At 37.8% G+C, this 13,490-nt stretch overlaps 1 protein-coding gene across 2 annotated transcripts; it reads right to left on the bottom strand.

Annotated features, from left to right (window-relative positions):
- Positions 1–346: 346 nt before the first annotated feature.
- LOC113018786 (uncharacterized) lies at positions 347–13,264 on the bottom strand. 2 transcript variants are annotated; one of them, XM_080302148.1, is made up of 16 exons: positions 13,157–13,264; positions 11,255–11,346; positions 10,621–10,784; positions 9,467–9,654; positions 8,782–8,886; positions 8,075–8,213; positions 6,914–7,061; positions 6,624–6,756; positions 5,849–6,001; positions 5,720–5,757; positions 5,585–5,614; positions 5,317–5,483; positions 3,795–4,270; positions 3,541–3,640; positions 1,628–2,105; positions 347–796 (listed from the first exon to the last, which is right to left on the bottom strand). In XM_080302148.1, exons 3-16 carry the CDS (start codon positions 10,750–10,752, stop codon positions 714–716), a joined length of 2,370 nt encoding a protein of 789 aa, XP_080158274.1. In that variant the 5' UTR covers positions 10,753–10,784; positions 11,255–11,346; positions 13,157–13,264; the 3' UTR covers positions 347–713. The 2 variants fall into 2 exon arrangements, with proteins under 2 accessions (XP_080158274.1, XP_080158279.1); XM_080302153.1 differs by having other exon boundaries at positions 11,255–11,323; positions 13,157–13,247.
- Between the last annotated feature and the right edge of the window lie 226 nt (positions 13,265–13,490).

The following is a 13,490-nucleotide window of genomic DNA, read 5'->3' as shown; positions in this document are numbered from 1 at the left end:
TGTGTTGATAAAATAAGATATGGCTAGTAAGTGTACCTTAGAGCTAAATAATTTAATTGCACATACTGATCTCCAAGGATGAGGACATATTTACATACTCACAATTAAAATACCTGTATAACCCTCCTACTTGCTGTTCTCTGCCTCATTGTTAAAACCACCCTGGAGATTTTTCTAATACCACTGATCTTATTATTAGACCTAGGACCTTGATTAGTGCTCCTGGAAAAAAATTTTTTTTCTATTTTTCTTTGGCATCAGTAGAGATTGATTAAGGGGAAAAAAGTGGCTTCTTTTCACAAAATCTCCTACAACAGCTAGGAAATCGATCCAATACCAGTACAGCTTTCATCAAATAATAATTCATGCTTTATTCATATTGGCAAACAAACACAGTTGAAAGGCCTTATAATAGATTAATAAAATAGAACTGTAAAAAGGAAAAATTATTAGAAACATGGTTAATAATAATAACTACTTAGCAACATATTTATGTTATTCTAAAAACATAGATAGAGGATAGAGGAATTAAGAAAATTCTATGCAATCTATTTCTTTTCCCTTTGACAGTATTTTGTGTGATCTCACTTTAATGTGGGAATCTGAAACAGCTCAAAATACACACTGGAATCATTTGTGTGATTCTATCTCTAAATGTCCAAAGGAAACGAATGAGGTGCTCCCTAATGTGACAGATAACTCCAGATGCAGGATCAGCAAAGGAGCATTTTCTGAAGAAATATGCTGAAAGTTGTCAAAATCACTCCTGTTGCCAGAGATGAGGCCTGATATGGAGCTGCAGTGGAAGAGAGATGAGGTCAGTGAGTTAAGTTTACAGTTAACACTGTGCACTTATTAACATTTAAACATTAAAAGCAAGATTATATAATTGAATATGGTAATATTTTACACATTTGCCTAACAAGTGAAAGATCACCAGTTTGACACTTGGAAGGGATACAAATCTCTTTGGGACTCCTTAAAGAAGGTAGAGAGGGGCGGATCAATCAAAAATATTGATAGTATTGATTCCAACACTTGTATCGGTGTAAGGTTGACACTAGTGTGATAGGATCGATACTTTGTTTCTATCCTTCAAGTTCAGTATGCAGCCCACTGAACTGTTTTATGGAAATGAAAAAATGTACATCAAACATGCAACTTGAAAAACTTTAAAATCTTTTTATGTTGACTCTCACACTTTTTTTATTTAGAGCCTGTAGCACATTTAAACAACAGAAGTTGACCCAAAGTACATCAGACACAGGAACATTTACATTTTCTTAATTAAATGTATTAAAAACGATGGAAATATTAAAAGTTGACCAACGCTTAATTAAATGTATAATTTGCATAGCCTGTAAAGCACTTTTGTCATCTTTGACTTGAGTGTGACCTACATGTTTTAATTTGCTTATATTTAGGCACCTGGCCAGGAATGAATAAGCCAGTGGCCCTGAAATAAGCCACTGCTCATTACTTTCCTGAAAATCAAAACCACTGTTGCAGGAAACCCAAAAGGTTAAAACTGACTTTTATTTTCATTAATATTGTCTTTTACATGTTAGTGAATTAATGTTTAAAAACAGAGGAGAGGTTAAGTCTTGTTTAAAATAAATTGTCTTACCACTTCCTGCGGTGTTATGGACAGCTGTAGTAGTTGCAGCTGTAACAGCTGGAGTTGCTGATGTACTTGCAGTATTGGTTGTGATACTGGTTGCAGTAGTTGCAGCTGTAACAGCTGGAGTTGCTGATGTACTTGCAGTATTGGTTGTGATACTGGTTGCAGTAGTTGCAGCTGTAACAGCTGGAGTTGCTGATGTACTTGCAGTATTGGTTGTACGAGTAGTTGTAACTGTGGCTGTAGTAGCGGTTGTTACATTAGTACTTGTTGTATTTGCTGCGGTTGTTGTGTTTGCCACGGCTGTTGTGGTTGGAGCAGGAGTGGTGAGCACAAGGCTCACAGGTCCTGATTTGACTGTGTAGCTGCTGGTGAACACACTGCCAACCAGGGTGCTCTGACTCCTGGAGCTGGTACATAGATTTGGGCACAACAGAGAGGGCATGGTGGTAATGCACAGATTGACTGTGCACTGGACATACAGCTGTAAACACAAAAAGCCACACTTAGCAGTGTTCAGATTAAAGTATTTCACACTATCGCCACATAGAGCACTACAGCTGTTTACGAAGCATTAATACTGGAACAATTCTAAAGCACAATCAAGACAAATTGCTCAGAACAAGCCAGCCACCACACATGATGTGTGCAGTGGTCAGTACATTTCCATAGCATGCTTGATAGCACTTACTGATTAGTAAAATTAATTTAAAATCTGCAATTTGCTTTAGAGGTATTTGGTAACTAATCAACATATTGTTCAAACATTGAGCAGATGATGGTGCTAGCTACATAAAACAAAGTCTCATGGAAATCTGTTTGGCCCAGTGGGATAGAACCAGCTACACCAACATTTAATTTTTATTTATTTATTTGTTTATTTTTGCATCTGAGAATGTAATAAATTTAAAAAAGCGGAAAACAGCAGATGTGCAACTGAACAGGAGAAAAATTGTAGGGATTTCCCTAAAACTGGCTTCCAAACTAAAAATATCAACTTTATTTTAAAACATAAATAAGGTAAAACATACATAAAAATAAATCGTAATTTTAATTTAAACACAATGTTTTTTGGAAAGCTTGTAAAATTCATTTTTCAAATGCTAGAACTGTTAATTAAGTAAACAGTTATTATGAGTTATTATGACTCCCGTGGCTACAACACACTACAAAACTCACAGGGGCTTGCATCACTTTTAAGGAGCACCTCATTTGTCAACTTCCCACTCGACCATCACAAATTTGTTTGAAAACAAAACTGAGGGCAAAAATACACTCTTAATAGGAATCATGAAAAACATCATGCCACTATTGCTCTCAGATAAGTATTTGAAGGGAAAACACCAGGGCTGTTTTAAATGTTTTTCTAGCACCGTTTTTGTGAAGCCCCCTTTTTAAAATTCAATTATCTAGAAAACTACTTGAGCTAGATCCTTTCACCTGACTTGAACTGCACTAAATAATATCATCCTCCTTGTATCTGACTAGTTGTAAACAAAATATCACCCCCTGCGTACAAAACGGTGGTTTCTGCTGGAATACAAATCAGCTGTCGGAGATCAGACATCCAAATATTTAAGGGACTTCAAGCATCCTTCATGCTCTCCTAGCTTGAGCTGCGTTCCTAAGTGTTCTTAGAGACAGAAATTGTGAAAAAAGCTAACTCAAGTAGTTTTTAGAAAATTGTCTAAAACAGCCACAGTAATGCTGAAATTTTGCATAATGCCGTTTAAGAAATGTATCTTTAACATTGATTTGATGAATTGACATTGAATGACCCTGAATACTTTTTGTATTTTGCTGGTCAAAATGATTTCTTTCTCAGTTTCAACTTTTATTTGAAACAAGCCTTTGGTACACAGAAAGAGTACAGCAAAGTGACACTTATGCTTATGTGTGTGTTATATGACATCACTTACAGTTGTTCCATTGGTCTGTATTGTACTCAAATCAAGGCGGTAAACCCTGGAATTATTTTGGGTAGTAATAATCTCTAAGGTGTTGCTGGATGCCAAGCACCTGAAAGAGAGAAATGCGACTGCTATTTCAGTTTGTATGATATGCTTCATGTACTGAAAACAACATTTCTTTGAGAAGATTTTCTAAGAGCATCTGTCCTCTCCAAAGTGGTAACTTTGAAAAAATGACAGGACACAAGCTGAATGTTACTGACCCTTGTTCTAGAATAGGACGGCTTATTGCAAAGTCCTCAGTCTCAGACTCGATGCAGTCGTTTACTATCATCTCGGCTCGAACCACACTGCAATTGGACCTGACGTAGAGGTCCAGTTGTTTGATCCTGGATCCACTTTCTTCACTTACACTGGTACTGTTACTGCAGTTGCTTCCTGTTTCCGAGTCAACAGCTCTACGCACTCTTTGTGGTGAGTTGACGTTAGAGCGAAACGTGGGATTTCTGGTGAATTGTGCCAGGGGCCCTGTTCCTGGGAGGTAAAATTCAATCCAAACACGAAACTCACCAAAGGTCTCTTTCTCTGTGGGCATCTCAATTGAAGCATTTGGGCCCTTGACCTGGACTCCTGGGATGCGGCAGGCCAAAGGCAGGATAAGTAAGGGCTGGCGGCTAATCATAGAGTAGGGACGCACGGTTTTCAAGGTGTTGGTGTAAACCAGCTCTGGGCCCGAGTGCTGGGAAAAATTGAGAATGAGAAAAGAGAAAATGAAAATCCAAACAAATAATCTATCACTGCAAAATATCTTATCGTTTGAGAAATCATTTTTAATATAAGGCCAGAAAATCTATTTTGAATAAAAGGTTTCCAATAAGTTTCATCTTCTGTGTAACCAGATGACAGAGCTTCAAATAAGGGAAATTATTTTTTTAAGAAAAGACAGATAAGTTAAACTCTTGGTCTACTGCAGGTGACTCTGTGACACTGCTCGCTGGAAAGTTTATTTTAACACCTCAGTTTTTACATATCGTCTCCCTCCTTTATAGCCTGAAGCAAACATGAGAAGGATTTCTCTTATTCTCTGATGACTACTTAATTAAACTTTACAGCCTTCTTTTTTTATCCCACTATAATTTCACTGAACAGCATTATCCAGCCTTACAGCACTAATATTACACAGCATGGATGTGTCTTGATAGATGGAGGCAAATTCTTTTTCTTTTAGCTGAACAGAGGTCAAGTCCAGTAGGCAATATATATTAGGCTAGAGGACATTTATGTGTGCTGAAAGAGCAATCTGCTGGGGGTTAAAGCTACATTATGCTGGAATTGTTACTGAATGATATGACTGTTTAATGTCTTACATTTGATTCAGTCCATACGGAGGTACAATCACAAGGCTACAGCCCTTAGGCTGCATGTTTGAGCCTAAATCTCTGAACTCTTCTTACAAGCTTAACTCAGAGTGAACATTCTCAGAGCTGACTGAGCTAATTCAGCTAAGCTTTATTTCACCATTTTGATATTCATCAACTCATAGTTCATAGTTATTGATTCGTTACTTAGTTAAAACTGCTTTCTAAAGACTCCTGAAACACATCTATACAAGGAGAAAGGAAACCACATGGTGTCAGCAAAGACAAGAGTTTCAGTTTACGTTAAGCTGCTCTTTAAATACTGCTGTGATTCCTTTCTTGAATAAAAGCCTTTCATATTAAAATAACAGAAGAAAGCCACAGCTACCAAAAAAGTAAAGGAAGACATAATTGCGTAGTATTTTACCACAGTCTTTGTGCCACAGCCGTCCAAGGAGATGGTTGCAGTCACATGTGTGTTGTTGTAGTTGACGGGGCAGGTGGGGCTGTTAAGCTGGAGTTCGGCAAGGTTGATGTTTGTGAGCGAGGTGATGGGGAGCACCAGAGTCATCTCTGTCTTCTCACACTTCAGTTCTGACCAGGAGCAGAAGGTTAATTATTGATAATAACTCACGCAACCACACTTATCACACTCGAAATCACCTGAATCTCACACACAAGACCTGAATTTCTACCTGTTCCAGCAGGTAATGTTCTGGTTTCCCCTGAAAAAGTTTGAAAAGGAACATGTAAGCAGTGAGTATTTTCAGATAAAACCCTGCTGTAAAGAAAGAAGTTGTTTTGCAAGATATTTCTAAGCAAGCTCTTACTTTGGTATAGCCACACACATCTTGGCTCTGACTGTAAACTGACAGGATAAAACATTCAGATCAGACAGGTTCATCTGAAGCGCATATATGCAAATGTATAAATACAGGTTTAATAAAGCATCAGCTGACCTCTTGGTATTTGCAGCAAAGCAGATGGGCAACAGATGAGTCAGGTTGTTTTCAGAGCGGATCCAGGCCATGGCCATAGTGGCCAGGGGGCCGACTGATGTGAAGCCAGTCCTGTAGAGGTCAGGGGGCCCAACCACGGCAAACTCTAAAACACTGTAAATATTGAGAGAAACCTTTAATAATGTTTGATTCACCTAAAAATACTTCACACCTCTCGCACTTCTTGCAAAGCCACACAGGCACAATAATTCTTCACCCTCGCAACCCTCAATAAACAGGAAGGAATATATTTTTTTAGTAAAATGCAACGGAAATATATAAAATGAAATGTAAGAAAATCCACTTGGTACAAATAGAATATATACCAACTGAATGAATTTCATTTGACCAAACCATTATATTAACACTCCCCGCCAGAGTCCTAGATTTAATCTGGGACTCTCCGCCATTTGACCTTAGAAGTGAAGAAGCTTCTCGGATGAGAGGTGAAACGTCTTCAAGCAACTTAAAGAAGTCCAGACGCTTTTCTTTGCAAGCTCCTTTGACTACGATGACCTGGATGACTGAGAACCTTCACAGACATCCATATATATGCACACACAAGCAGACTCTTATATAACTTTTCTATACAAGTATATTTGTACATATGCACATTCCTATACATGCATAAGCAGCAAAAACGCAGCAACAGCAACAGAAAATAAAAGAATAAACCATGTTGGGATGTTTAAAAAGCAGTGGGAGGGATGGCAAAGGAAGAGCCACCAGGACTCACCTCTCCTCCTCCGACCTATAGTCAGTGTTGATTTTCTCCTCCTGGTACGGCAGAAGAAACAGCACAGAGTCATCTTTTGGGGTCCTGTCTATGGCCACTGGTTCATCAGAGCAACTAAAATATGACTCTTCCACTGGAAAGACAAAATGAAACCATTTATTACATTATGCTATAAGTTATTATTAATCTGGTAAAATTATTATTTTCATTTTGGCAGATGATGAGAGAAAGCGCAATTATTATTCTCTATACTTGAACCAAAATGTCATCTAAGCGATTGTCAGCCTCACCAGTTAGAGAGAGATGGACAGAGACAGAGCTGAGGGGCAGATCTGTGGCATGGTTTACTCTGGGCGAAGGAATCAGGTCCTCCACCATCAGGTAAATAAAATACTGTCCTGCAGGTGCCTGTCCAGTGAAGGACAAAATGCATTTCTCCTGGTAAAAGAATGAAACAATGTCAACAACAGAGATGAACAAGTTCCACAATGGTATGTGTGGGCAATCTTTGACTGTAAATGACATCAATACAAGGCAAAAAAACAAACAAACAACAAAAAAAACTGAGTGGTTAAACTTGTTTCCAGACTGTATGCAAACGATATTACACAATGGTGCTTTTAACTAAGCAAATTATGGCTAAACCAAACAAGTTTTTACTTTGGAAACCATTTCACTGATCAAAGACCAAAGAGAATTCAGTTGCACTTCCAAATTAACTGGAATGTGATTACTGGAAAGGCAGACTTCTGCTAGTACAGAGTGACCTGATGTCTTCAACATGCTTCAGCCGTAGAATAGCTTTGACATTATGGGCAATGAGAATTCCAGATTCTCATTGGTGAGAGGAGGTAGATTACTTTGGGTAAAGGAAGCAATAGATAACATTCTGTTAAAGAGCAAGGATGTAAAATATTTTATTACTGTGTTTAAATTTTAAGCTCCTTTATACTTTTATGCTCTACGTCACTGTCATAGTTACATGTTTTGTTCTTTCACTGTGTACACTGTGCTTTTGTTATTTCAGTCTAACACTCCCTGCTGTTTACTTTCCCCTTGCAAGTATGTGACCTACAGCTCCTCCCAGCTCACCTGCAACCTCTTTGTATCTAGCCTTTCTTTTTTCACCCAAGCTGAGATTTGCTTTTTTTCCCTGGTTTTTGGGGGGTTTTCTTCACAAATTTAAGACACATCATTCACCACAGCAGGTATTTCCACATGTCTGATTTGGCAGAGTTTTACGCCAGATTTCTGTCTTGATGAAACCCCAAAGATGGAGTGGGTTGGGTGTTGGTTGGTGCTGAACATATTTAAATATTTATGTTAGTCTAATCCGCACTTATGTTTAATTGTAATCATCTTTAAAATAGTAAAATATGTTTTTAATTAAGAATAAAATAGATTTCAGTGCCTACAACAATAAAGCCTTGAACTCGTGAAATACAACTCACCCCATCCAGCTCAATGAAAGAGTGCTGGGTGCAGCTGACACACTCTCCCTTGTCAGAACTGGCAAATCGACATCGGACCTTGTCCCCATCCAAGTCTTTCACTGACAGATGGAAGTCGTGAGGACAGTTCACACGGGCCCTGTTTGGTGGCATGCAGACAAAGAGATAATCAGCTTCTTGAATCATGAATCACAACAAGAGAGAAAACAAAAATGAAAGTGGATTTGGTGCAGTCTGTACAGCTGAAGGGCAAGGCATCACTCTGAAGAAGTCTTTGAGAAGCAAAGACTTTGGCTGACGTCAATAAGCTCTCGAAGTGTTGCCTCTTTGATCTTAAACTTGGCCTCCAGCAACAGCTGGCTTTTGGAGCTGAAAAAGCCACTGCGAGTGGTGAGCATGAGTAACAGATAAACAAATCAGCGGAAACTGATCGCATAAACCTGCAGACTCAGGCTTCACTCTGATTTTACATGGACTTTTTAACAAAAAAATAAAGATTACACTCAGATTTAAATCATCCGAATAACCAAGTGACATTTTAAAAATCTATTTCATGTAAAATCTTGTATGGCTCTTTGTTCAGATATATGTAGCTTATATCTCTTTATGACAGCTTAAATGTCCTTAATTTAATTAACACAAATTCAGCTCATGTCTGAATACAGGAGTCGGGAGGAAGGAGAGCAGAGAGTAGGTGTTTACACTACCTTAGAGGAGGAGGGAGAGCCACAAAAGCAGGGTGGTTGAGTCTCCCGCTGTTTGCCCGGATCACTGGTCCTGCATTTATAGACACAAAAAATTCTGTTCCGGACCTAAAACAGTAAAAAAAAACAAAAAAAAAACTGTATTAATGGCTTCTTCCTTTAATTTAACAAATAACATCATTGATCTTGTCACAGATAGTAAACACAATGCTCCATAGCAAACGGTTTGATTCGCACAGGACTGAAGAATCATAAGTCAGTTTGTTTGGGCTCCAGACTGCTTGAAATAGTCAATTTTAAATGATTTTGTGTACTCTTAGCGCTTTATGATTTCAGATATTGTGGGATATCACTAATGTGGTTATCTCAAGCACAAACCTCTCGCTGGGACCATAGAAGCTCCAGCTTCACCCATTCTTTGTTGCGAGGGGCAACAAATGAGAAAAAACTCTAAATTATGCAAAGCTGATCTAGTAGAACAAAAAAAATAAATACAAATAAAAGTCCTCCGTAGTTGTCTAAGAAACAAAACAATGTCACTTGGAATAATCTCAGAGTTATTTCCAAATAGACTGCGCAAATTTCTTTTAAAAAGATGAAAAATGGAGCTGACACTTAAAATGTAAAAATTAATATACAAAATTTAGCATGTCTGAGGTCAAGGGTATTCGCATTGTAGGTCTCATACCCTAAACTGATGGTAGCTCTGTAGTCACTGGGGACAGTTTTCTGCCACTGGCGGACACACCAGTCAGAGGGTTTGGTCCCAGTGAAAGGTAACGGGGTGGTGTGGACTAGACAGTCCTCTCCTGGAGCACAGAGTTCAGACAAAGACGGACAAGGACTAGGAGCAATGACAGTGAAATGAGCCCGCACCTGCAAGAAGTAAAGAGACAAACTCCCTCATGTCTGCACTAAACAAACATTACAAACATTTGCATGTAGTTCATCAGGCACCAAATATCAATCTGAGACCCACACAACTAGTATGTTGACTATTAATTGACAGTTATTAGTAAGCGTAATTTCCTACCCTTTGAGATAAATAAAGTATTTGTTACTTTTATTTTACCCACTAATGTTGAGTATTAGTAGGATGCTACACTTCAATTCCCATCAACCGAATGAAACAACTAAAAATAACTGAATTTGGGTTGAAGCACTAATTTATGGGATGTTTGTGGCCCAGTGTGATGTAACAATGGGAGACAACAACTATGAAAAAACAACAACAATATCAACATTATCCTTAGTTCAGCTATTAAATCTATATGAAAGTAAGGGTTCGTTTTTGAGGATAGATGGAGCCATGAGTAATTAAGACGTACACAGCTGACAGGACTGCATAGAAGAATGCCCAACTAGATTACAACAGACCTAACACACTACACAATGACTGACACTGAATTTGTTTTGTAGAATTAAAAGAATCAATTATTTGCACACATAAGTAAGTAGCAACTAAAATAAAGAAAGAAGGGGAAGGGTTCACTTTGAAGCATGTCAATTTTAATGTTTTTTTTCCGTTCTTGCAGTGAATCCTGAAACGTTTTAACTAATTGAGTGGTAAACACGTTCATTAGGATATTTCAAGGAAAGTATAATTTTAGTAAAGTAAAATTACAGAAGCACAGTTTTGATAAATAATTCTAATAAATAATAATGCTGAGGCATAAAATAATATGGTTTATGAATCATGGAAAATGTCTTTTATTATTTACCTGCTATAATTTTGAGTTTATGAAAATCTCAACACATGACTAAAACATGATAGTAAAAATGTATAATGAGGAACAGCTGAGAGTGTGGGAAAAAAAATTAAAGAGGGAAAATGTTGCTCACTGTTTTTCCTCCATCACTGTCCAGGGGCACAACATGCACAGTCAGGCCAAGAGAAGAGGCGTCAGAGGCCAGGCCTAGCATCAACAGAGCCAGGCCCAGCAATAAGATATGCATTTTGAATCTGTCCAGCATCTCAGCTTCTCAGGCAAGGAGCGAGTCTGAACCTTTGGCAAATACAAAGACAGGAAGGTGAAGTAGTCAAGAGTCAGAGCACTAACTCACTTTTCATTAGCTGCAACCCCCCGCCCTGAATCCTGAATTATCTACACTTCACTCAAGGATTTACTTTTAAGTAAATTTGACTTTGAAAGTCAATCCAACACTGATCCCGCATTGTATTTCTGAAACAAGGCTGTCGTTATATATCTGACAGGATAGTGAGAGATGATACAACGGAATCTCTCACTATATTATTTATGATTTAATAATGATATTGTAACTGGCAGCTCTGCAATTCAAGGTGTGTAATACCACGTTATAAAAGTTTGACAGGTTGAAGAGTGAAACATCAACCTCGTATCAAAACTCACTTGAATAGAAACCATTTTAGCAGTCACAAATTAGAAAACACCTGCAGTTTTTGTGGAATAATTATGATCTTAAGTGGCATCAAAATGAAAAGACCATGACATACCTGCTGTTTCTGCACTTGGGAATCCCCCACCAATCACAATAAGTAATCCTGAGAGAGGGGTACAAGAACCTGAGGACAACAGCAAACAACCTCTGGAAATCATAAATGACAACCCGATAGAGCAATCAATCAAATAAATAAATACAATGGAAAAAAGGAACACATTTCAAATTCTTAGGTTCCACCCATCATAGCAGAATAAATCTTCTTAACACTGAAAAGTGTGGCAACAGTATAAAACAGCCAGCAAACATATGCCCACCATGTGCAAAACCCTAAATGAGAATGGTGGGACAAAATGAAAGAATTAAGTAATAAAAAATGACTTGTATCGATACAAAAATGCAAAACACGATGTCTGGATGTAAAACAGTACTACAGATTCACATCAAAAACTCTTTCCTGACATGAAACATGGTTGGTGGGAGCAGCATGGTTTGGTGGTGTTTTTAATACATGAATTGTTAATAAGAACCTAAAGCTGGAGGCTCAAAGGCAGCGGCGTCATCTCTTAAGCAGCAATACCTGCAGGCAGTGGCCACGGAGGGGGAAGTGGCTGGTAGTGACTTGCGTTATTTAGCTTTTTTTCTGAGCTTCACTAATGTTCTAATGACAGGAGTTTTTTTTTATTTATTTGTTTGTGATGTCTGTGTGCAAAGTGGGACATTGCTTTTGTACTTAAAAGTCCATGGTGTGATAAAAATCTGTTCTGGAGAAATAGTTCAACATATTATGGTGTATATCTTTATTTCCATTCTTTTAAAAGGCTCTGTGACAGATTTTCTAGTTTTAGAAACTAAATCAGAGATGTCAACTCATCTTACATCATGGACCACATAGAGCCCAGTTTCATTCAAAGTGGGCCCGACCAGTAAAGCTATTGCCTATCAATAAACAGTTTTCTTGTTTTTAAAGTTTCTTATATTTCCAGGATAAAGATTAAGCTACACATTTAAACCCTGAGGTATCTTCAGAAATCTTTTTTTAAAGATGCATCTCAGTTTTTCCACTATGTGAAGAAATGCTGCTGACTACAAAGAAACCCATCAGCTCCTTGTGCATACACTAATATTTTCATACTTTGGTGCTTGAGAGGGTTATTTGTCAGTAAGAAGGCAAAACTAATGAGAAAACACAAAAGTCCAAAAATGTATGCTCTTCTTTTTAGTCCACATATATCCAGTGAGCTGGATCCATGTTTGTCAAAGATATTGTGAGGCAAACTGACTTGGAAAAAACAGAACTGATTTTTATATTGACAGGTGTATGTAATGAAAACATAAGACATTACAATTAACTTAAATCTTGTGTCCCGTGGAAAATATTTAGGTCTTTTCCAGTCACAAATTTGTCCAGGTAGTGAACTGCACTATGCAACTGCTTTGAGACATGGCAGCAGACTACAATGTGCTACACCGGCTAAATATACATTTCTCTAAGCACCTCTACATAAGGTTTACACAATGAGAAGCCAAAGTTCTTGGGCTAGCCAAGTCAAAAGACACTGGAGAACCTTTAAAAGATCTGAGTGTATCTATGAGCCTATATGTATGCTCTTCACAGTGTTGATTACAGAAAATCCAAAATCAATTAAAACTTTTACATCCAATTACTGTTTTTTAAAATGATTAAAAATGTAACTTGTACAATCCTGGGAAACAAAAACTTAACTAAAAGCCCAAATAACCATGACATTCATGCCCATGCTGAATGTAGGTAAACTTCTGAACTGTATGCTGTTAAAAAGTATCAGGTTTCTAAATGTTGGTGAATAACAAATGAAACTCCAGTCAATTACTCAGGCAGTTCTGCCCTGAAAACCTCCACAGAATAAAAGCCAGATATAGAAAACGCGCACTCTGAAATGAAAATGTCAGACAAGGAACAGATATATTTTTTTACCGTAATCAGTCGTCAGCTCTTCATTTTCAAAAGTCCAACTTAGGAGCTTACAGCCTCCATTCTCTTTCTATACAGTCTTGAGCGCTGAGATGTAAGCAAACTAAATTTGAGCAACGACAGAATGAAGTTGAACTGGTTCAACCAGAGCTTCTAAAGAAAACATGAAAATTACTGCATGCCAAGAGAAGCGTAACTGAAGTGACTAAGCTCTGATTATTGTGCCCTGCATGAGGTACGCCTTCCCCGTATATATATGACACCTGCTGCAGTCTTTTATATTAAATACAGCAAGAGAAAAACCAAAAATAAAAAAAATAACACAACAAACACACAA

This window comes from Astatotilapia calliptera, chromosome 1, assembly GCF_964374335.1.
Source record: "Astatotilapia calliptera chromosome 1, fAstCal68.1, whole genome shotgun sequence".
Classification (NCBI taxonomy): domain Eukaryota; kingdom Metazoa; phylum Chordata; class Actinopteri; order Cichliformes; family Cichlidae; genus Astatotilapia; species Astatotilapia calliptera.
The sequence above is the reverse complement of the archived record's forward strand: the minus strand, read 5'-3'. Positions and strand labels throughout refer to the sequence as shown.

Coding starts and splice junctions, on each gene's coding strand:
- LOC113018786 (XM_080302148.1), bottom strand. CDS start 10,752: ATGCTGGACAGATTCAAAATGCATATCTTATTGCTGGGCCTGGCTCTG. Junction 7,062..8,074: donor CTTTCATTGAGCTGGATGGG/GTGAGTTGTATT, acceptor TTCTTTTACCAG/GAGAAATGCATTTTGTCCTT. Junction 2,106..3,540: donor TACAGACCAATGGAACAACT/GTAAGTGATGTC, acceptor TTGTGTTTACAG/CTGTATGTCCAGTGCACAGT.